The sequence below is a fragment of the Manis pentadactyla genome, chromosome 7 (genome assembly GCF_030020395.1).
Source record: "Manis pentadactyla isolate mManPen7 chromosome 7, mManPen7.hap1, whole genome shotgun sequence".
NCBI classification, from domain to species: domain Eukaryota; kingdom Metazoa; phylum Chordata; class Mammalia; order Pholidota; family Manidae; genus Manis; species Manis pentadactyla.
In genome coordinates, this window is record NC_080025.1 from 138,473,855 (window position 1) to 138,496,711 (window position 22,857).

Genomic DNA, 22,857 nt, shown 5'->3' on the forward strand with positions numbered 1-22,857 from the left:
CACAGAGACAAAATGTAGTAAGTTGAGTAGCAAAAAGTCTTTTAAAAATACACACTCCAATAAAGGGTAGTCTGGGCAATCTCAGAGAGGAGGTGGGCTTAAAAGCTGGGATTTCTATCTTTTACGGATTTTCAAGAATGGGATAAAGATAAAGGGTCATGGGTATAGGCTTGTCATGCAGTCTCATGATGTCGGTCTCCGGTGAGAGACAATATGTTACTATCCGTAGTCAGTGCTCCAGGTAATTCTGTAGGATATACTTCCCGTTCCTCTCCAAGATAACGGCCACCTCCACGCACTGGGAACATACCTGTTAACACTGCTTGCCTTGCCTTAAGATAGGCTGTCGGCTGATCACCCAAGAATATGTTAGGAATCCAACTTCCCAACTCTCTGCTTTTAAAATGGATTCTTAGCCTTAAGATAAGTCCCTTCTCTTCTTACTATGCTATTCATATCTCGGCATTTTTAGAAAAATTAATCATGATGCTTCTCCATGTCTCTGCCCTACCTCACCTGCATTAACTAGAGCAAGTCTCAAGGTCAGCCCAGATTCAGAGCTTGTGGAATGAACTCACATTGCAAAGGGCATTAACTCTGTGAGTCCTTTCTGGCTCTCTGGTTTTATGTGGTTCATTTTTTTGACTCTCATTCAATGGGCTTTACTGGCCCTATTCCCCCTCCACCTGCTCATATCTATTTTTCTGCCTATTTACTGATGATATGATAACTATTTACTGATGATATGATAACTTAGATTCAAAATCCAAGAGAATTAATGGGCAAATTAGTCACACCAATAAGAAACTTTAGCAAGATTTCCCAATATAAGATCAGCATGTAAAAGTAAATAAGACTTCCTTATACCAACAATAATCAATTTAAAATATAAAAGAATTAGAGTCTTGTAAGTGCCAGATGTGATCGATGTTCAATGTGTTAAACCATCTGGCTGAGGCCGGTGTCTAGCCTCAAGGTCACATTGCTTTGCAAACTAAGGTATAACAGTAGTTGAAAAGGTGTCACATGTATTTGTAATGGCAACACAAGCTATAAAATAAGTAAATTAATTTAACAAGGTACACAAGAGCTTTATAAAGAAAATTGTAGAACTCTAGTAGAGGACAGGAAAGAAAATCCAAGTAAATGTAGAAATATACCATGCTCATAAGTAGGAAAACTTTACCATGTAAAAATGCTAGTGTTTCCAAGTTTGGAATATATTACATGCATTTTTAATATTAACTACAGTAGGAATCATGAGGCAAATTGGCATGTGGATTTAAAAATATATATAGAAAAATAAAGGCCCTAAAATAGCTAATAAAAGTTTAAAATTTTGAACTTTGATGGAGAAGAGAAAGAATGAGTGACCCTCCTAGATACTGAAATACACTGCAAAGCAGTAAGTAGTAAAATACATTGGTAAATGTATAAGGATAGACATAAAGTCCAGGACTGACAGTCCAGAAACAGATATGTGTCTTTATGTGAACTTGCTAAATGATGGTAATGGCATCATAAATCAGGGGAAAATGTTTTAATTAAAAAAATTTTTTAATTAAGGCATCATTGATATACACCCCTGTTTCGTGAGGTCTGCTCTGTTCTACAGATGTATGCAGTCTGGTGCAGCCTTCTTTCCTGTGGCTCTTTTAAGATTAGTTGTATTAACTATATTTTTGTATTATATGTGGTTTTGGGAGGGATTCTCTGTCTCACCTCTCACACTGCCATCTTTAATCTGAAAATGCTTTAATTTTAAGATAAATGTTTCATGAAAATAGGTTCGTTATATGAGAGAAAATCAATTAGGTGCTCCAGACATACCAAAAGGTGAAATACACAATCTTTTAAGAGAAAAGTTGATGGATTTGACTACATTAAAAATAAATATTTTGGTTAACAAAGGACAATAGTAGAAATAATAGTCCAGGAAATGATACTTAAATTATTAATATATATTAAAAAATCTAGAGTTCTATAAGGAAGTACCACTATTAATTAAAAAAAAAAAAGAAAAATGGACAAAGGATGTGATTAAGCTGTTTAAAAAGAGGAATTTGAATGGCTAACAAGTCATTGCAGAGATTCTCAACACTGTCTTTAATCAGAGCTAATAATGTTTAAACAACCATGCAATGTCTCTTGTTTCTTTTAGCATCAACCGCTGCTATGACATGGATACTTGGCTTTCGTTTAACCATGTCTTCACACTAGCTTTTCAGGATCACAGTATCTTTTGCCAAGAAGTAAAAGAAAAATTGTCCTATTTCTCAAGGGATTTAAGTAAAAATCATTAATTAGATCAGATCTCTAAGAAAAGGCAACTTTGTTCTTTGGGAGAACAAAACTGGGCTTACATGAAGATAGCACGTGTTGGCCCACATGTTTATCTTGCATCGATTCCATGTTCCTTACTGTGCCCTTCTGAGCCAGTACCTTACACAGGAGCTAAGTACAGTGTGTTGGAAAACATAACCCACTGAAAATTTCCCCTGCATTTTCTGAAATTCAATAATAAATAGATGTAACACCTTTAGAACTATTGCTCTACCTTAGTTTGTAGAGCAGTGTACTTACCAAATGTGACCCTGAGGCTAGACTCCCATCCTCAGACAGGTGACTTAACACATTGGGCATCACCTACAAGATGCTAAAAAGCTATTAAATGAGACACCTAACCAAAACCAAAACAAAAAACCAAGAACAAATGAGAAGCCCATTTATTAACCATCAGTTTAGCAAAAATTAAATTGCCAGATAATATACAGTACTGGTGAGGATGTGGAGAGAAAGGAACAGCCTTGTACGGTGAGGGAGGGTATAAATTAGTGTAGTCACTGTGGAGAACAGCTTAAGAGTGTTAGTGAAATTGCAGCATGTTCGTATTCTATGTCTTTGCAGTCTCATTCCTAAGTTTATACCTCACAGAGACTCTTCTGGAGATACAAGAAATGCGAGTTCTCAGAAATTTGCTGCTGCCTAGTTTGAACTAGGAAAGAGTTGGAAATAACTTGAATGGCTGGTAGTAGAGAAATGGATAGAAAAAATGTGATATATGCAAATAATGGAATACAAAGCAGCGGTTAGAAGTAAATGATCTGAATTTAAGTGTGTCTACCTTAACCCATTTAAAAATATAATTATGAGTAAAAAAAAAAAAAAGAAAAAGAAATGTAGCGTAATGCCAGTATGTTAATTAAACACATAAGAGTACCTGAATATAATATGAATATATTATTAATATATTGTGGAACCATGCATGACTGATAAGTGATGACAGTCCAGTTAGTTTTTGCTTCACTCCGTGAGACTTAGTTTTTCCCTTTCTCCCCTGAAATCAGTGGTAATGGGAAAGACTGTGGTTGGTTATATCTATTAATATCAAATAGTGATTGATCCTTTATTATCTAGTTTTTTCACTTGAGGTCTATGGTCTCACCAGTTCATACAGAAATTCTTATCAACACTGTTAGCAAATTTCTAAAAGACCACCTTTCTGCCAGCTTTGATGATGTCTTGTAATTAAGGCAGCAATATGGGCTGAGGGTAATACTTTTAACCTCCTTGCAGTCACATAAGGTCCTTAAATGAAGCAAGACTACAGGACCTCGTTCCCAGTTTTCTTGTCCATTCATCATCTGCTGCATTTTCGTGACTTTAGCACTTAAGTGATAATATACTGACCATACCTCCCATCCTTGACTGTTTCCACCCCTTCTCTTAACTAGTAGTAAGGTAGCTTTCACCAGAGTTTCAAGGGACACAGGAGGTGCTTAAGCTTCATGGCTGAGCATCACCAGTCCTCCTCTAACATATGATCTGCTAAACTTTTTAAGTAGTTGTCCTCTTGTTTGCGTGGGATGACTCACTGCTTACTCCAGTTTCACCTATTCCTCTAGCTTCCTTTCTGACTGGACTCCTACCAACCTTTCCCAGTACCAATGCCTGGACAGAATTTCAAGTGAGTTCCTACAGATGCTTAAGAACAGTTTGTTCATTTGCTGATGAACTCTCCATAGTATCTCTCAACCAACCTGTGTTTCTCAAGCTTACTTCTGCTCGCTTTATTCTTTAACAGTCTGCGTTGATTATTGCTGTTCTCGCTCCTTCTACATCCGTTAGTACTGCTGCAATAGCTTAGGAAGGTTTCAGGCACATAATAAACAGTAAGTGTTTGCTTCTGTGCTGCTACTGTCCCTAACCGCTAACACTGTCTCCTAGGCCACCGTATGTCAAACAACTATCACGTGTTAAACCTCGTGCCAAGTATTTTACGTATGTTATCTCCTTTAATTTAATACATTTTTACTGAGAACATCAAAACTGTTCAGGGAAAATCTTTAGCTTTTTCAAAATTGAGCTCCTTAGAATCTGAGCCCTCCATTTATCCTTCTAATGTCAGAAAGGTGAGCTCTTCCTCTTACGGCCAACACTTTCCATATGTATTTTTTTATCCTCATTCCTTTCTATTGCTCCCAAGACTATTTTCTTGGTTTCTGACTCCCTGAGTTCTTCAGTGTCTCTTTTCACTGGGTCCTCTCTCAGCTTTCAAATATACCCAGATCTGCTTACCTCATCTGGAAAACCCCCAGCTTTGAACTTTTTTCTGTGTAAGATTCTATCATATTTTTCTCCTTCCTATCATTGTATACCCTCTTTCCTAAATTTTCAGTGTATCTGCCTCAATTTTATGCTCCAGAACTCACTTCTATCATTTTCCAAACTTATATCAGTTGGTAAGGATTTCCTAGTTACCAAAACCTTCTAGCTACTCATTCTCCGTAGATTTTTCTAGTGCATTTTGCCCCTTTGACCACTGTATCCTTGAAACTCATGCTTCTCTGTTTTTTATGGTAGGATATGTTATTGATTCTCTTACACCTTTCTGCAGACATCTTCTGCCTTTCCCTGCCTCTTTTAAGGCCAGATGGTGGGCATGATGTGAGGGCCTATCTGAGGGACCTTGGAATTAGAGCGTGCGTAGGAGGTCAGGGTTGGGGCAGCATCTGCGTTGTCAGAGGGCAGTCAAGAGCCCACAGAAAGGCAGTGAGAGGCATACGGTTCATATTCTTGGCATCAACAGGAGAGACAGCTGCAGCTGTAGGTGAATATTGTGAGAAGTATGGAAAGGCGGCTGTGCAGGCGGCAGTTGGGTGGGATGACAGGAAGTAGGTTAGCTGGTGGGCAGAAGAACCGACGGACACCAGAAACAAAGGGAAAAGAGAAGGAGCCCCGGCTGCACTTCCTTACCTGCTCCTGGCAGAAGTTAGACCTGGGTTGGCCTTGCTCAGAGCCTTGGGTGATGATAGCCTGGAGTGGCAAGCAGGGTGATTGTGAGAGGGGGTGAGAACCTGGCTTGGTCTGACTCTTGGCAGTGGAATGATTAGAACCCAGTAGAGGTACAGATGTGATAAGCAAGGCACTTGGACCCTCATCTTCCTTTCCCTTCAACACATATCAGTCAGCCACACATTTTATAGCTTTTTACTGTAGAAATTTTCACACACACATAAAAATAGAGTTGTATATTGAGCCCTCAAGTATTTGTTCTCCAATTCAACAGTTATCAACATTTTGCCAGTTTTATTTCATCTTTCTTTGACCTATGGTCTTTGGATATTTGTTTTTGCTGAAGTGTTTTGAAACAAATCCAAAATATCCTATTATTTCACCCACAAGTAATTTAGTGCATTCATTTGTTTTGTAAGCACCTAAATACACTGGCCCATGTTCTGCTTTTGTATAATTATTCACGTAGTTTTTCAATTATGATCATTGAGCACCAGGTGAATCTTAAAAAGGAGCAGTGACCTAAAAGCCCAGCAGGTTCTTCAAATAGGTGCAGTAAGGACTCTCGTATGAGTGTCTTTTGTTTCCCTTAAACTTCATGGCTTGAAAATGCCCCACTACAGACTAGACCTTACTTCTTAAAACAGGGTATTCTTTTCTTAGGCAGTTAGCTTGGTCTTTACAGCTGAAATCTGTATTTTTGGGTAAAAAGGATTTTGCCATTTGAAAATTTCTGAGCTAGTCTGATAGCAACCTTAGAGTGACTATAATCAACATATGTTATTGAGCATCTAACTTTGGGAGATCAGTAAGTACTGGAGATAAATGGACCAACCTAGTAGGAGGATCTGAAGGGATTTAAAACATAATTAATGCATACTGTGCTTCCAATAAATGGTACAAAAAATAGGCATGCTCAATATTATACAGTGAACCAACTGTATAAATTGTAAATCAGGGTATGTAATTTAATAAAGGATTTTTTTTCTAACATGAATTTACTTACAATAAGAATCCCTCAAAGTAAAAAAAAAAAAACTGCATTCAATACTATATTTGAATCATTTTTATTAAGCAGGATAAATCATACAAAGCTGGGACCATACAGGAAATCCCATGTAGGAAATGCAGTGAGCTGAGTCTGGAACATTCAGTAGGCTTTGGGTGGTCAGAAAAGGACAATGTTCCACTCAAAGGTAATACTCCTTCCATTTTGGTCAGGAGCCAGTTTATAGGCCGAGAGGGATTTGTGTAGGGGAGTAGTGGGAGGTAAGTCCAGAAAGGGGTGTGGAGGTAAGGTGCTGAATGTCCTGAACTGTGTTTTGTGGAATGTTAGTGCTAACCAGATGTTCTTACGTTTTCATTGAAAAAAATGTGTTGTGTGGTCAGAACCATTTTAAAGTGCTGGTTTAAAAAAAAAGTTTCAGGTCTCTGTCACATATTTAGGCACTTACCTAAAGTGCATGTAAATGGAGAAGTGATGGTAACTTCCTTTTTTTAAATGAAGCATCTTTTAATATCCAAATAACAGTGGTTTTTCTCAGCACAGTTTAGGAAGCACATGTTCAGGAATTGATATTATCTTAAAGGGTGTGGAGAGCCACAGAAAGCTTTTCTGCAGGAGACAAACTACATAAGGTACCAAGCTTAATCTGGTGTGGTTTCAGGACGGGACAAAAAGGGAGAATACGAAAGCAAGGCAAAGACTAGAGTAATAGCTGACAGGTGAGGTCGTGACGGCCTGGATCCCAGCAGTGGGTGTAAGAGTGAGGGGGGCAGTTCGCATGGGGCAGATAATGCAGAGGAACAACGTTTGATTTCAAGAGATACCTGAATGGGACAGGTGGGGGCAAGGGACAAGTCAGATGTTACTCTGAGGTTTTGATTGTGGTGAAAATCTGAGGCCGTTGACAGAAGTGGAGCCATACTATAGCCAGTGAACTGAGTGAGCACACTGAGCCGCACGTGGCCCCCAGCAGCTGTTGGTGCAGGTGTGAAAGTTTAGGAGAGGGGGCAGGGCTGGATGGGGAGGCTTGGAAATTGATACTATGTTTTTTAGGGAGTGTGGTTTTTAACAGTTGATCGATCTTGTGGATAAAGTGAAGGTTCCTATGGCCAGGATCCTCACCTGACCCTAAACTACTTGATGATGTAACTGGCCTGCTGCCAGGCTGCTGCTTCTGCACCCGTAGGCAATAAGCTTTTATTGACTGAGTCACTATATAAAGAGCTCTGCCCAGTGCTCTGGGCCGAGGCAGAGACAAAGGAGGATTACAGGCTTGCAGACTGTTGGATGCAGACATAAGTCTAGTGCTCCAGCGCTCCACCTATCACTGGGAGAACAAGCCAGGTAATAAATGCTTTCACCCCAAAAACGTTCCATTGCCATTCTTTGGTCTCATTGAGTCCATAGTGAACTTGCCCCGGGGCTGAAACCCACTGGCAAGACAATCCTCATTGTCATTAACTTCCAAAATCACTATGCTGTTTGCTTTGATCTTGTCCTTTAACATCAAACCTTTGAATGAGGCTTGGAAATTTTTATAACTGTGTTTTGAATGGTAGAAGGCTGGTTTGAAGAGTCTGTTCAGACTTTATAGGTATTGTGGCATGTGGGAGAGAATATAGTGTCTGGAGTCAGAAAACCTGTTTTTAGTTCTATTTCTGTGACTAATTCCTTACAACTTTGGACAAGTTATTTATCTTGCCTGAATATGTGTGTGTGTGTGTATATATATATATGTGTGTGTGTGTGTGTGTGTGTGTGTGTGTATGTAAGGGCTGCACCAATTTTAGTTACTACTATGAGTTACAGGTCTATGCAGGTAGGAACCTAAAATATAAACCCTAGATGCACAGATCCAGAGTAAGTGGGCAGTGAATAAAGACTTTAGAGTCCATGTCTCCACAAATGTCAGGATCTGTGGAATTGAACTAGTATGGGGGAGGTAAGGTAGGGTAAGGTGGACAGACAGTTTATAACAAAAAGTTCTGATAGCAGTTATTAGAGATCTAGTTATTGGGAATCTGGAGCATGAGGGGGCAAGTCCCAGGGTGCTCATATGAGCTAAGACATCCAAGTCAGCAGGCCTGGGATGGAAGATAAGGACACCAATTCCTGCAGGTTGGAATGAGCAAGCAGAAACAAAAGCAAGCCTGGCAATGCCAAGCAGGTAACTAATAGCAAGGGCTAGTCTCAGAGTTGGGAGCAGAGTACACTCAGGGATGTCCTTACATCACACAAATACAATGCAGTAAGCAGTGCTCCAGCACTTACTGTGTGCCAGGCACTGTTACAGCTCTTCAGTTACACTGATTGAGTCACTTCATCCTTAGACAACTCCATCCTTGTTAGCATTTTGCAGATTAGGAAACTGCAGCCCAGAAAAGTGGAGTGACTCACACAAGTTCAGACAGCTAGTGGGGGGCAGAGGCAGGATTTGCATGCAGTGCCCCCAGCTTCAGTGTTGCCTCCTTCCCTGTACCAGAGCTGCCAGTGTTAGAAGGGAGAGGGGTGCCCTAAAGGGCAGTGAGGTATAATGAGTCATAAGAAATACATACTTGGTCATTCTAATGACCAAATATTTATTTCCCAGGTATATTTGGTCTTCATCCACAGTTCCTGAACACACTGCTGTCTTAAAGAAGGGAATGTGGGGGAAAATGTTGTTTAGGCTTTTAATGTCTGTTAATGTTTTTATATGTCTACACAATGGATTGATACTTTGTGTCAGTGTGAAATTTTGTGCTGAAAATCATTATTCCTCAGAATTGATGGATTTTTCTGAGGATCATCGAGGATTAGAATTGAGGATCATTCCATTGTTACTGGCTGCCAGTGTTGCTTTTGAGATGTGTGATAACATTCCGATTCTTACTCCTTTTCATAAAACCTATTTTTCTTTTTCTCTCTGAAGGCATTTGTGTCTTCTCTTTCTCCAGCATAACCTGAATACCATGGTGTAGTGCTTCGGTGTGGGTCATTTATAAAATGAATCATGGGTGCTTTGGTGGGTCCATTTAAACTTTAAACTCAAGGCCTTCATTCTGGGAAATATTAATATATTATGCTATGGATAATAATTGTTCCTTCTGTTTTCTTTGTTCTTTCTTTCTGGAACTTGTATTCAGGTATTGAAGCTTCTGGACTGCTCTCCGTTTTTTTTTAAGTACACATTTTTCTCTAGTTTTCTCTCTGTTGTTTTGTTTTATTTATAGGAGATTTTATTGACCATCTTCATTAAGTTTATCATTTATACTGTCAAATTTCTGACTTTAAGGGGCATTTTATTCTTCAGGGGGTTCTTTTTCTTGTGTGATGTGATGTTCTATTTGGTTTTAATTGATAGATGCAGTACCTTTTCTGATTTCTCTAAGGAGATGTATTATATATTTTATCTAATATCTTTCTTTCCCTGGAGATTTTCTTCTTGTATGTATGTTTTCTCTAATATTAGAGGTTTTTAAAATGACTGGTGATTCATAGCTCTTCATATTTATGATGAATCAATAAAAATTATTTAGAAGCATAGTATGTACAAAGCTGGTTGATTGGTGGCCTTCACAACTGAGTGATGTCTCAGCCACTTGAGTGGGGGACCTCTAAATGTCAAGATCTGGAAGTCTCTTCTAATAACTTGCCAGTATACCCAGAGAGAAATTCACTAATCTCCAGCCTGTAGGATGTAAGTCGGGCTGCCAACATCCTGGTCATCTTATAGGGAAAGGGATCTGTGGATGAGACGGGAAAGAAGTGTCAATCAGTGGCCCTGCTTTCAGCACGCTGCTCTTTTTCTTGGATCAGTATGGTGTCCCTGAGAGCAGAGTTCTCCCAGGTTAACCCCTCCCATCTTCACGTGGGCTAGAGTAGGGGCACCTCATTGACCATAGGGATCTGACTACTTCTGTGCAGACTTTTAAACCAGCCCTCATGTTCTTCACCATTCAAACCCTCACTCCTCTCCAATTCTAGAGACTTCTATTAATCTGCTGTATAAATCTGGACTTCAAGGCTACTGTATTTCCAGCTTAGACTTCTGTTTCCTTGGTGTGCTATGTTGATTACCCATCCATTTTACAATGTCTAAAATTTTGTTGCTATCATCTCCACTGCAATTTTCTTGATTCTTGAAGATTTATACTATTTGTAATCCCCTAATTGTCATTTTAGTGAGGTTTGAGAGAAAGCAGAAGTGGTAAAACTCAAAATTCATGCATAAATGGGAGTTGCTTGAGAGGTATTTCTTCACCACCTTCTGCAGGGTGTGTGTAGTTACCAAGTATGAAAGATAGTTTTTTATTATTTTCATATATTTTCTTTCCTTACAGTAGCCAGATTTGGTTTTAGGATTTAACTTTTCCATAGTTAGATGGAACTATAACCACTGGTCCTGTTCTCTCCTACTTAGGGTATGGGGATATGACCCTTGCTGAGCCAGTTTGATTCTTGAACCTTGGAATTCAGATCTTCAGAAGATGTAAAACAACTCTGAAGATATTTGGCATTCATCCATCCCTTCCATGGCTTCCTAATTTCTTCCTTGATTTCCTTATCTATTAGGCAGTTGTGGTTTTCTTGCCTTGTAGTCTGCAGCAACTATCTTTATTTTTATTGGTTTCAAATGGGAACCTGTGGGCTTCCAGTTAATTGTTAGCTTCTGACAATGTTTCAATAACATCAACAACATGAGGCTGTGTAATAATTGCCATACCTTTGATATGGTAAGAACTTCTTCATTATCCAACCCTGCACATTCTTAGTTAACTGTAGAACAATTAAGGAAAATTTGACATCATAGCAACATCATTGAGACTTTGAACTCATAAACTCATTTCAGCTCTTTCGTTATTTCCTTAATAATTTAGCAAGTAATTATTTTAGCTCATCTGTCATATTCTTCTTCAAAATATTTTTGTCTAATGTTATAATTTCATTAGCTATAGTGTCTGTCTTATAAGTTATCACAGGCAACATTCATGCCAAATATTTTGCCTCTGTATAATACATGGCAGCATTTTTCCTGCTTCCACTAACAGTCTCCTTGCAGCCCACAACCAAAGCTACATATTTCAGGCTACAATTATGGAAGTACCCCACATCTGTGTGTCAATTTATGTACCAGTCAGCAATTTGCTGTGTAACAACCAACCATAAATCTCCATGTCATAGGACAAGATTATTTTTTCTCCATTGAAATCCCTTTACATCTTTGTTAAAAAATAAATTGGTGATTTATGGGTGAGGCTATATCTAGACTCTGCTCTTTTACAATGATTTATGTGTCTGTTCTTTCACCAACACCATACTGTCTTAGTTAATGTAGCTTTATAGTAAGTCTTGAAATGAGATAGTTTAAATCCTCCAACTTTGCCTTTTTCAGAATTGTTTCAGCTCTTGTAGTTCCTTTGATTTTTCCATATACATTTTAGAATTAGCTTCTCAATTCCTACAAAAAATCCTGCTATGATATTTAAATTGCATTGAGGGAAAATTGATGTCATAGCAACGTTGAGACTTTCAACTCATGAACAGGGTATATCTCCAATTTGTTTAGGTCTTTGATTTCTTTAATCAATGTTTTGGAGATCATACACAGAGTTTGCTAAATTTTGGTGTTAAAATACGCCACAGTATTTTATATTATTTGATGTTATTATATTGACACTATTTGAAAATTCTCAACTTTTTTTAGTAATATATAAACTATATATAGAAATGCAATTGATTTTGTAAATTGAACTTATATTGGCCTTCTATCCAGTGACCTTGCTAAACTTACTAATTAGTCCTTGTGACTTTCTCATGGATTCTTCAGCATTTTCCAGTATACAATCATGTCATCTGTGAAGAGAATTATTTTTATTTCTTCCGTTCTAATCTGTATGCCTTTATGTTTTTAATTTCTATTTCTTCTCTTATTGCAATGAGTAGAATTTTCAGTATGAAGTCACATAACAGTGGTGAAAGTGGATTTCCCAGCCTTGTTTCTGATACTGTTCTTGATTTACCCTTTCACAATTAACTGTGGTGTTAGCAGGCCATTTTATAAATACTTTTCCTCAGTTTGAGAAAGTTCCCTTCTATTATTAACTCTGAGGGTTTTTATTAGGCATGAATGCTGAATTTTGTCAAATCATTTTCTGCATCTCTTGGGATGAGCATATGTATTTCTTTTATCTACTGATATGGTAAATTAACTTGATTGACTTTCGAATTTTTAACTTCCCTTGCATGCTGAGATAAACCTCACTTTGTCATGTTGTATTATCTTTTTAACATAATGTTGGATTTCAATTGCTGGTATTTTATTGAAGATCTTTGAATCTATCCTACTGAGGGATATTCGGTCTCTAGTTTTCTTGTAATGTCTGTTTCTAATATCAGGTAATGCTGGCCTTAGGAGGTGAGTTGGGAGGCATTCCCTTCTCTTTCATTTTCTGGAAAAATTTGTTTACAATTGTTGTTAAATGTTTGAGAAAACTTGCTGGTGCAGCCATCTGGGCCTAAAGTTTTTTTTTTCCTGGAAGGTTTTTAGCCACAAATTTTATTTTTAAAGTATGTATTAGATTATTCAAGATATCTGTTTCTTTCTCATGTGTGCTTCATCTTTATGGTCATAATTATCTGTAGGATCTGCAATGATGTCCCTCCTTTCTTCCTAAAATTGGTAGTTTATGTCTCCTTTCTTTTTTATCTTGGCCAGTATAGCTAGTCAGTTAATAATTTTTTTCAAAGAACCAGTTCTTTGGTTCTTCCTGTCTTTTAAGATTTTCCCATTTCTTGTTTTTTGTTATTTGATTATTTCCTGGATTGCTTTGCAGGAATCAACACTCTAGGTCTTTGTGTTTTAAACTTTATTGTAATTCAGTTTTTTAAAATATTCATTATATTACATCTCCATATGGGCAACAAAGCACCCTCGTGCATATAATTAAAACAATCTTTCTTGTATTACCTGTGATAAATGTCATTTTTCCCCCAATTCAATTCCATTTTGTTCCAGCCTGGCTGTATTCTCTTTTGCTAAGTAAAAGCTGTTCACAACCTGCTAACTATATCCACTGCCCATTAATAGTTAGTGATCTGCAGTTTAAGAAACTTTGTTGAAGATGATTCTATATTAACAGGTCACATGGACACCACTTTGTGAAGCCCTATACCATTTTTGATCCATGTCATTGATAAAAATGAAAACAAGATAGGGCACATTATCCAGTCCTACATTGTATCCCTAGAATTCTCTTGCCAGGTCGAAATGGGCAATTATTGAACATACTTTGCATGTGGTAGTTTATGCATTCATTTGATAAATAACGAACCCAGGTATCAATTTAGGCACATGGATATGGCACTGAATAAAACAGAGTCCTTTATCTATGATATTTCTATCTTAGTAAAAACAGTCAGTAAAATACACAAATAAGTATGTCAAATTATGGTAAGTGCAATGGCAAAAAGTAGAACCAGATAAAGAAGAAAGGCATGGCGATGTTGTGCCATCTTATTTGTCAGTGACTGTTTCTCTTAAAAGGTGATGTCTGTGCAAAGAGCTGAAGTAATGAGAAATAACTGGGAAAGAGCATTCCAAACAGAGGGAAGAGCAAGTGCAAAAGCCCTGAGGCAAGATCCTGCTGAGAACTGGAGAGGAGCCCATAGGGGGAGGGGAGTGGTGGAGATGGGGGCTGAGAGCAGAAAAGGGTCCAGGTCTCAGATCACTCTGCAGCCAAGGCAGTGACAGGAGTTCACTCTGAGAGAAAGGGGACGCTGTTTGAGGTGGTTTTGCAGCTGAGTTATATGATCTGCCCTTACACTTAAAAGAATTACTCAGTCTGCTGTGGGAGTGTAGAACACAGGGAGGTAAGGTGAGGGCAAAGGAAGGTGGTGGTGGTGACTTGGATTAGGGAGATAGCAACAAGAGTGGTGAGAAGTGATTGGATTCTGTGTACATCTCAGAAGGTAAAGCTCACCAAATCTGATGGTAAATTGTACAAAAGCAGGCAAGAAGCCAACCCCCATCTCTGTGATCCCATTTTATGTATTTTTATAACACTTGTTACCATTTAAAATTGTGTATTTTGTCCGTCTTGTTTATTATCTTCATAGTTGCTAGATGAGGCACCCATGAGGCCAGAGACTATGTCCGCCTTGTTCATAGCCATATTCCAGCACCTTAGAAGCGTGAGTGGCACATATTGCTTGCTCAATAAATATTTGATTGTATGTATGAGTGAAAAGATAGGAATTTGAAATCTAACACGGAGTCCTTACTGTATTTCTGCCCTTTCATGTCTAATTCTACTTCTAGGAATCTATTTTGAGGAAATGCAAAGACTTATCCCCATAGGTATTTGTCAGAGCAACTGACCCTAATAGTGGAAAATTGAACACATTCTAACGGTTCAACAAGAAGAGAACTGGGGACATCTCCCAAATGGCTCAAGGAAGACTTTGCCCACGTTCAGGGCAGGATGATCAATGGTGGGAAACAGCCCTCTTGGCCGGAGCCTGGCAGGCCCATGGGCACATAATTATGCCAGCCAGATGGCAGGGTAATGTAAGTTCGTTTCAAATCGAGCATTCTAATTACAACTCTTAAAATCTCAAGGGCTTAATTTAAAAAGTTTTACAGCAGGCTTTGAACCAGTTTCTGGGGCCTCATTATGTCGGCTCTCTTCACCATGGGCCCATGGATAGAGGGTGTTAAGGGAGGAAGGTGACTAAGGGACAAAAAAGGAGACGTGTATATGACAGAAACACCCAAGGGAAAGTGGAAACAGGCTTTAATTAAAACCCAGCTGGGCAATTTGCGTCCGTGAGTTTAGAGAAGAAGAGGGAAGCCTTGGGAATTGCTGTGGGAATACAGGCTTGCTTGGCCCCTCAGAGGTGACATTTCAGTAGACGCTGCTGAACAGTCATGGCAGGTACTCGCTGCCTTCCTGTGGGGACTCCTGCCTGTGCGCACACGTGTGAACACAATGGCATTTACAGTTTTACCAATTAAAGAAACCTACCTTTATTCTGCTGAGTCTTGGAGAAAATAAATGATATTAATTCCATCAAAAAAAATTTGCACAATGGAGTTCTGAATCTTAGTACCCAATACTAAATTTATTTATTCCCAAATCAAATAATTTCTGAGCTGAAAGGTACTCAGACTATTTTGCCCTTTCATTTTACAAATAAAGAAAATGATGCCCAGAGAGTTGCTCAAGACAGCAGAGAAAGGAGGAGAATGCTGTATTTCTTGCCCCTTATTTTGTCTCTCTGTCTCCACATTCTGTACTATTTTCTAATTTTTTTCTAGATTTATTTATTTGAAAAATACTGATAATCTATGTGCAATGTACTGGTTAGCCACTGGGGAAAGTGGCACACAAAGGTGAAATGGGAATGAGTTCTATTTTCTAGTGATGCACACTCTGGATGGAAGTATTCTCATACTCTTTCTCTCTCTCTCCTCTGCCTGAGTCGAAAACCAACTTTAGGTAGCCAAGATTTAGACCATCATGAGCAAAATCAGACCTAAGGCAAAGGAAAAAATCTAGGTACTGTTTGGGTTTCCAGAGATTCCAAGAACTGTGTGGGATTCTTGGAGGAAGAGGCTGTTGGGTTGGTCTGCAGGTGTTACAGTTGTGAAGCAACAGAAAAGAGAGCCTTGGCTAACTTCTGCAGGAAAGGAATTCATTGGAAGTGACTTGACTAGTTCTTATAATTGATGGTGTGTCTGGAGAACTAGGTCTGAATACACTGAGAACCAGGACCTAGATGCTTAGAAGTGCAGCAAAAGTTAGGCCACAGGAGAGTTTGGTTAGGATGCTGCTGCGGTGGCACTGGCCACTGGATGCCACCAAGAGAACTGATCACTTGCCAGTGGATGTGACTGACTACTCTCTAGCTACAGGTTTGAGCGGAAGAAATGTACATATCTGGTACTTATAGCTAGTGTGCAGTGAAGAAGGACCTTCTCTTCCAGGCAGACTCACACTGTTTGAGGAGGACCCCAGCAGAATCAGAATCTAAATGCTGAGCAGTCGAAAAAGAGGAGAAAAAAAAAAAAACAGTCCCTGTTGTCTGTTTAAAATTAAACAGAATTGAGTTGAGGGAAGATAGGCAGTCTGTCTGAATCCAGTCATATTTCCACTCTTTAATCTGTAGAAGGTTTTCATATATGAATTAATAAGCCTTTTGTCAATATGGGTTCATCCTACATAGCCAGACATATTGAGAAGTAATGTGCCATTTTTTAGGGGAAACATCCACAGGTATTTTATTATTATGAAAATAATCTCTGAACTAATTATGTATCTTTAAGAAAACAAGTATCTTTTATGCATAAGTCTCTTAAATGCCAAACATATAAAAAATTTTAAATGCAGTCAAGTTGATAGGAAATCAGTTGGTCTGGATGACCTATCAATCATGTTCTATCTAATCTCCTTCCTTCTACTTGAAAATTACTTCATAATTTCATATAAAACTAAAACTAATTTACTTCTTCCCTCTTTCAAACACACAAGTCAAAATTTCTCCCTCCATACTGGATTATTTACATCTACATCTACATTCCCTTTAGTCTCTTTCTCCCTCCCATTATCACCCTACTTCTTTTGCTTCCTTCCCAAGAAAAATGTATTAAAAACATTCTGAATGTTGGTTTGTCTTGAATTCCTCACCTCCTCTTCTCCCCATCATACACCAGTTGGGTTTCTGACTCAGCCACCACCTTCCTTGACAAGATCACTTCACAAGGACTGATCCCAGAGTTATATGTCTACCCTCATTTTACATGACTATGAGCATTCAAGAATGTATGACTGTGGGCATCTCCCTCCTCTTCTGCTTAAACCAAAATATTTTCTTTCCCACAGTTCTGTGATACTGTGATAAGTTTGGGCTTTCTTATCTCACCAGGCGAGTCCTTCCCAATCTCATTTGCTTATCTCAAAACGTTGGCTCTTCTTAAGGAATTCAATGTGGCCTAAAGCTTTGAATATCATCTATATTCTGATGAGTTCTAAATTTATATTTTCAGACATGACCTCCTCTCTGAAGTCTAGACTCATCTATCAAACTCTTTATCTAATATCTCCTCTTAATTCTGTATGCCAAACCTCTAGAGCCTAGACTCATATATCAAATGGCTTGAAATTTTCTCTAATCCCATAGTTCCATGTCCCACTATCTCAGTTAAAGGTTTGAAGCACACTGAGGGCTTAAGCTATGAGTCCTGGTGTCATCCTTGAACCCTTTACCTGTCCCTATCACATCCAAGTTCATCAGCTAAGTCTATTAGGTCTGCCCCCCAAATATAGAAGGTCATCTTCTATGAATATAATGACTACTTTGTTTCTTCCTTTCCAGTTTGTCTATTTTTCTTGTCTTAATGCATTAATAAGGACCTCCAAGGACACGTTGAAGGTAGCACTAGGAGTGAATATTCTTCTCTTGTTAATGAATGTAACTCTGGGGAAAGGAAATCCCAGGGCAAAATACCTCTAAACCGAAATCAGTCAAGGGAGAAATAAAAACCCGTTTATTGCTTACAACCTGCAGTCTAGGGCTGTTTCCTTTTCCTGCTCCAGCAGAAGCAAAACCAGCCCTTCCCCTCCCCCTCAGGTTCAGATAAGCCCTCAGTGGCCCAGGTAATTAATTATCCACTGATATGGAGATGAACTACTTTATCCACCCCTGAGGGACACCTTTTGATATGTAGATGTACTAAGTCAGGTGAGATTTTCTGGAAATATTACAATTTTACCTACACTGAGTTTAATGTGAATACTTCTACTTTTTACTACTACTGAGTATAGTACTTGTTGAAGGTTTCTGGTAGATGTCCTGTTTGTTTTAGGAAGTGTCTATCGTGCTGCAAATGTTGAATCATGACTGGGTCTTGGATTTTTCAAATTACTTTTTGGCATGGTCATAAAGGTTTTCTCTTGTAATCTGTGAATTCAGTGAATGTATTAAGTACACTTGGATTTCATGATCCTTGCATTCTTGAGATGTGTCTGTTTCCCCCGTCTGCTTCCTCCAGGCTTGGAGAACTCCTGTGGCCACTCCTGCTCTGTGAAGCATTTTGCACTGGCAGGTTCTTGGTTGTCTTGCTTGCTTGTTTTTTTCTCTCCTGTGATACCATCCCCTGGATCTTGTAGGGGGAGCCTGCCTCCTGGTTTTCCAAAGCTGGAAAAGAAAAGACATTGTCTTTCTAGTAATTTAGTGCCAGTGGTTGAAGAGGCTGGGTTCTGTGCTTAGTGTGCCATCTTGAGGACAGACAGGAAAGGGGCAGAGTTATTTGGTGGGTGATGTGAAGAGATCTGGAGATCATCCTCGTTTTGAACAGGCCCTTGATCCCGGATCTCATGACATCCAGCAGGACTGTGGGAAGTGTTAATTCAGGGAAAAGAAGAGCCTCTCCCAAATTAATGTTGGCTGAAATTCAAGGACAGAAAAGAAGCAGGTGTGGGAAGACATGAAGACAGAGACCATAAGATGTCAAGGCCAAATGAATTTAACTCAGTTGATTATTTTCCTTGCAAGTTTTCATCATCTCCCACAAAAATTTTGCTGAAAACAGTCTCATAAGAATTGAATCTTAAATATATAAAAGAGGTGCGGAGGAGACCCGTGGGAGGTTCCATCTCATCCAGCCTGACCCCCAGCGTGACCAGAATTTATGTAGCTACATATGAGGTAGAAAAAATGGAGGGAGAGGACTGATGTCACGTTGCAGCTCGCCTCTCACCCACTTCCTTTCTGTCCTCACTTGAACTTCAGCCAACATTGATTTTAGAGGGACTCTTCCTTTTTCCCTCTGAATTCTCACTTCCCTTGATCCTGTTATATGTCATGGGAGAATGTATTTCAGTTTCAGTAAATATCATAGGCCTCTATAGCATATTCAATGGGGACAGGAGCTGGGAATCCTTCATCAGTCTTGTGTGCCTTTATTCAGTCCACAAATACCTATCCATCGATAACTTTGAATGTGCCAGGCATTGAGCTGTATATTGGGGATATCACAGACATCAGCTCTGCCTTCATGAAATGTGCAGTTTAGAGAGAGAAGAGAACATTAACTGCAAATTGATGAGAAATATTCAATGCAGTATGGGTTGTGTGACTGCAGTTAAACTAAGAAATGATCTTCAAATTGAGACCTAAAAAGGAGACAACCATTGGTCAGCTTTTCCAATCAGACTCCTGTCTTTTCAAAGCTGGTAAAAAAGCCCCAAATTCTTTGTCTATCCCCTCTATCCAAAAGTACCTTTGAAAACAGAAGTGTGTGGTTTCAGAATTATGGGATTCTGGAGGTGGAGGCCTTTGTGACCACTGCTCATCTTCACCATCGGGGGAAAATTGGCTCATGTTATCACTGTCTGGATTCACCTTGTGCTGGAGCTCACCACTATGAGCAGAGGAAAGAGGTGTGGAACGAGGAGGTGCTGAACCAAGGCGAATCCTCTGTGGGAAAGGACAGGAGGCGCCCTGCTGTGACGGGCAGCTGGAGAGGACTTGAGGAACGGGAAGCTATGTTAGTGGGACTTTTCTGGTAACAGGTGACAGAGACTCAGCTCAAACTGGTGAAGCAAAAGGAAGCAATTTATTCATTCAGAAACAAGAAAGCCCAGCGGTTGACATGGATCTTGAAGCACTACTGGGCCTAGATTCTTGAGCAGTAAATTGAGGGATGTAGGTTTTTGTCTTTGACTTGTCATCGTTTCCTTTGTGTGGGTTTCATTGTCCATCAGGCTCTCTATGTGTGAAGACGGCCATATTGCAAGGCAGCTCCTGGCTTAAATGGTTCATCGAAACCATGCTCTCAGAAAAAAACCATTTTTCTTCCACCAATGCCTTTATCACTCAACAGAAAAAGATACTGCTTGGTTCTACTTAAATCAAGTGAGCATGCCTGGTCTAATGCCTAGGTTCCGATGACGGAGTGCTCTGGCTGGCTGTGGTTGGTGCCTGCCCGTGACATGACGGGAATGCTGTCGTCTCTTGGTGGGCAGCCGTGTTCTGCTCAGGGAGAAGGTAGAGGCTCTTCTCAAGAGGAAGGTTCATGGAACAGAAGAAAAAGTAAAGAAGTCGCCGAATATAGGCACATTTATGTATTTTTTTATTCTTTGAGCATATATAAGGTTCTTGTAATTAGAGGAAGAATAGCTATGATCATACATTCTTTCAGTTAAGGACACAGGATCTGAATCTAATGATATGTTTCAAATTCTTGCTCTTTTAGTTTGTCACTTTGATATTCAGGTTTCCTTGTGTGCCAGAGAAGGTTATTTATGCATCCATGAGTTAGCAGTTCTCTGTTCAGTGTAGGTTTGCAACGACACTGAACCTCTAGGACAGGTGATGCTGATCAAAAATCAGTCATGTGCCTTGCAAAGCTTTCCCTGGTTTGCATGGCACAAGCCGATACTTCTTTGGTTTGCTTGCCTTGCTCTATCTTTATGACACTAATGTCAATTTTCTGGAATAACAGATTTGCAATTGTCAGCAAGTTGTTTGATTGGTTCCTAAAGGAACAACTTGGGGTGTTTGGTGGGCTGTGTGGCAGCTCCCATCTGTAGAGGTGAGATGGATACATGGGGTCCTGTATGCTATGCGAGTAATTCTAAAGAATGCTGTGAAGGAAATAGATAAATCAGTTATCCTTTGCACCACCCGCCATGCATATGGACTATATCTCCATAAAGTTTAACCTATTACTACCTTAGAGCTTTAACTTCCAGGAACACATTACCCCATTTGGAACAGGTCTATAGTGGTTCCTAACTCATAGGACTGCAGCATTTGGGAATAATGGCAGTCCAGGTAAGTGCTGACCACCCTGGCTGGCAAACACTGGAGATGGTTCTCTCATGTAGTTGTTATCACTCATTTCAACAAGTGTCTGTTGATCACTTCGTGTGTTCAAACCACCTGGACAGAAGATATTTATGTAATACATGAAATAACTTTGGGATTAGGAGAAAGGTACTCCATAGAGATCTGAAGGGAGACATTTCTGGGGTTAAGTCTCTGTGTCCAAGTAAGTCCAGTGACCCAATAAAGCAAATGTAAAATGCTAAACAATTAAGAAATAAATCCCTTAGGTCTAAAAAATAAAACTACAGGAAACCTGATTGAGTTATACATTTGGAAAATCACTAACTTAATATCTACCTTGCAAAAGAATTAGGATATTTTGAATAAGATTGAGAAAAAAATGAAGTTGAAATTTGGGTTGATTAAATGAGGATTAGATCTACTGTAATCAATAGTTTGTTTCAAAGTGAACATTTCTATACTTCTTCACTCCTTCCTATAAGGTGCATATGATTTCATGAGATTTTCTTGCTGCTCAGGCAGACAGGCCAGGCTGTCAGCCTCTTCTTTCTGGATAGGCCAGCCCCGGCCTCAAAGAGAGGCACCAGATTCTTCCGCACCTTTCCACAGGATTTCTTTACCCGTACATTCCTCTTGCCAGCATTGTCTTGACAGAGAGGGTCTGGCAGTCAGCAGCTGGGTGAATGTCTCCCACCCAAAGGCCTCCTGAAACTGGGGAGAGAGAAGGAGCAGAATAAGGTATCAAGTCAGCAAAAGGCACTCCCCCGCACACACATGTAACATTACGCAGGGTGCTTAGTTACAAGCCACCTTTTAACGTGGATTTCATTCTCACCAGTGGCTCTCTTCTCCAGCCCCTAATATGCTCACTCCGGTAACTGGTATCATACCTTATTTTGCCTCCCTCTGGTCTCAGAGATGGAGTCTGTGCTTGCACATTACTTGGTCCATGATAGGTTCTCAATAAATGGTACTTACTTGTGCTATTATTATTTCTCTCACTCTTAAGTTTAACGGTGGATAAAGATTTTAATCTGACCTAGGTGCAGATAACCTCTCATCTGATGTAGCTGAAAAGTGTAATCCCACCATTTGGAAACACTGCCACCACCCAGACATAATGAAATTTTTATTCTTTGTTGAAGACCTGACTCTTGACAAGTCTGCCAGATTGTCTTATGGAGACAGCAGCTATGTAAGAAGAATGTGTTTCTTGAGGGCAGAGCTTGGATGGACTCAAATGTCAGGGAGAGCTGGGTGCTCAGAGTCAAGTCCTGGAATACCCTGAGATGGATCGTCTGGACTGTAGAGTGTTAGAGCTAGAAGGGACATACTCCTGTCCCACCATTGAGGAACTGATGACCCTGGAGGGTCACAGCCTCGACAAGTCACAGTAGAGTGTCTCAACCAACACCAGTGTCATTCTTTTATTATTGCTCAGCTGTGGTCACAGCCTGGGCCATTAGGAGAGATCTAATGCTAATTGTAATCAAGCATTTATTGAACATGTACTGTGTATTAGGCACTGTGCTACAGGTGAGGGTCACAGAGATGATAAAGGAGAAGACTCTCCTCTACTGCCTAATAGGAAAGGCAAGTGCTTAAGCAAATGACTGACCATGTGGTGTCATTAGAACCCAAAAGTAACATGGGAAAGCAAGCAAAGAATGGTGGTGGCCTTCCCGAGGGGGGTGGTCCCTGGAGTGCTGCTGAGGCTAGCCAGT

The 22,857-nt window shown here is 39.6% G+C and overlaps 1 protein-coding gene and 1 long non-coding RNA gene across 9 annotated transcripts in view; one reads left to right on the top strand and one right to left on the bottom strand.

The window, feature by feature from the left end:
- LOC130684320 (uncharacterized) overlaps positions 1-22,857 on the top strand; it is a 115,492-nt gene that overhangs the window by 19,505 nt on the left and 73,130 nt on the right. The gene's annotated exons all lie outside the window — the stretch shown is intronic.
- Positions 20,168-22,857, bottom strand: part of TCAF2 (TRPM8 channel associated factor 2) — a 37,222-nt gene continuing 34,532 nt past the window's right edge. For 7 of the 8 annotated variants that reach the window (XM_036926178.2, XM_036926175.2, XM_036926177.2 and 4 more), the window contains one exon: positions 20,168-21,844. In XM_036926178.2, the coding sequence (XP_036782073.2) occupies positions 21,704-21,844 (141 nt within the window). In that variant the 3' untranslated portion in view covers positions 20,168-21,703. The remainder of the gene's footprint in view (positions 21,845-22,857) is intronic. The other variant, XM_036926173.2, reaches the window with a different exon arrangement.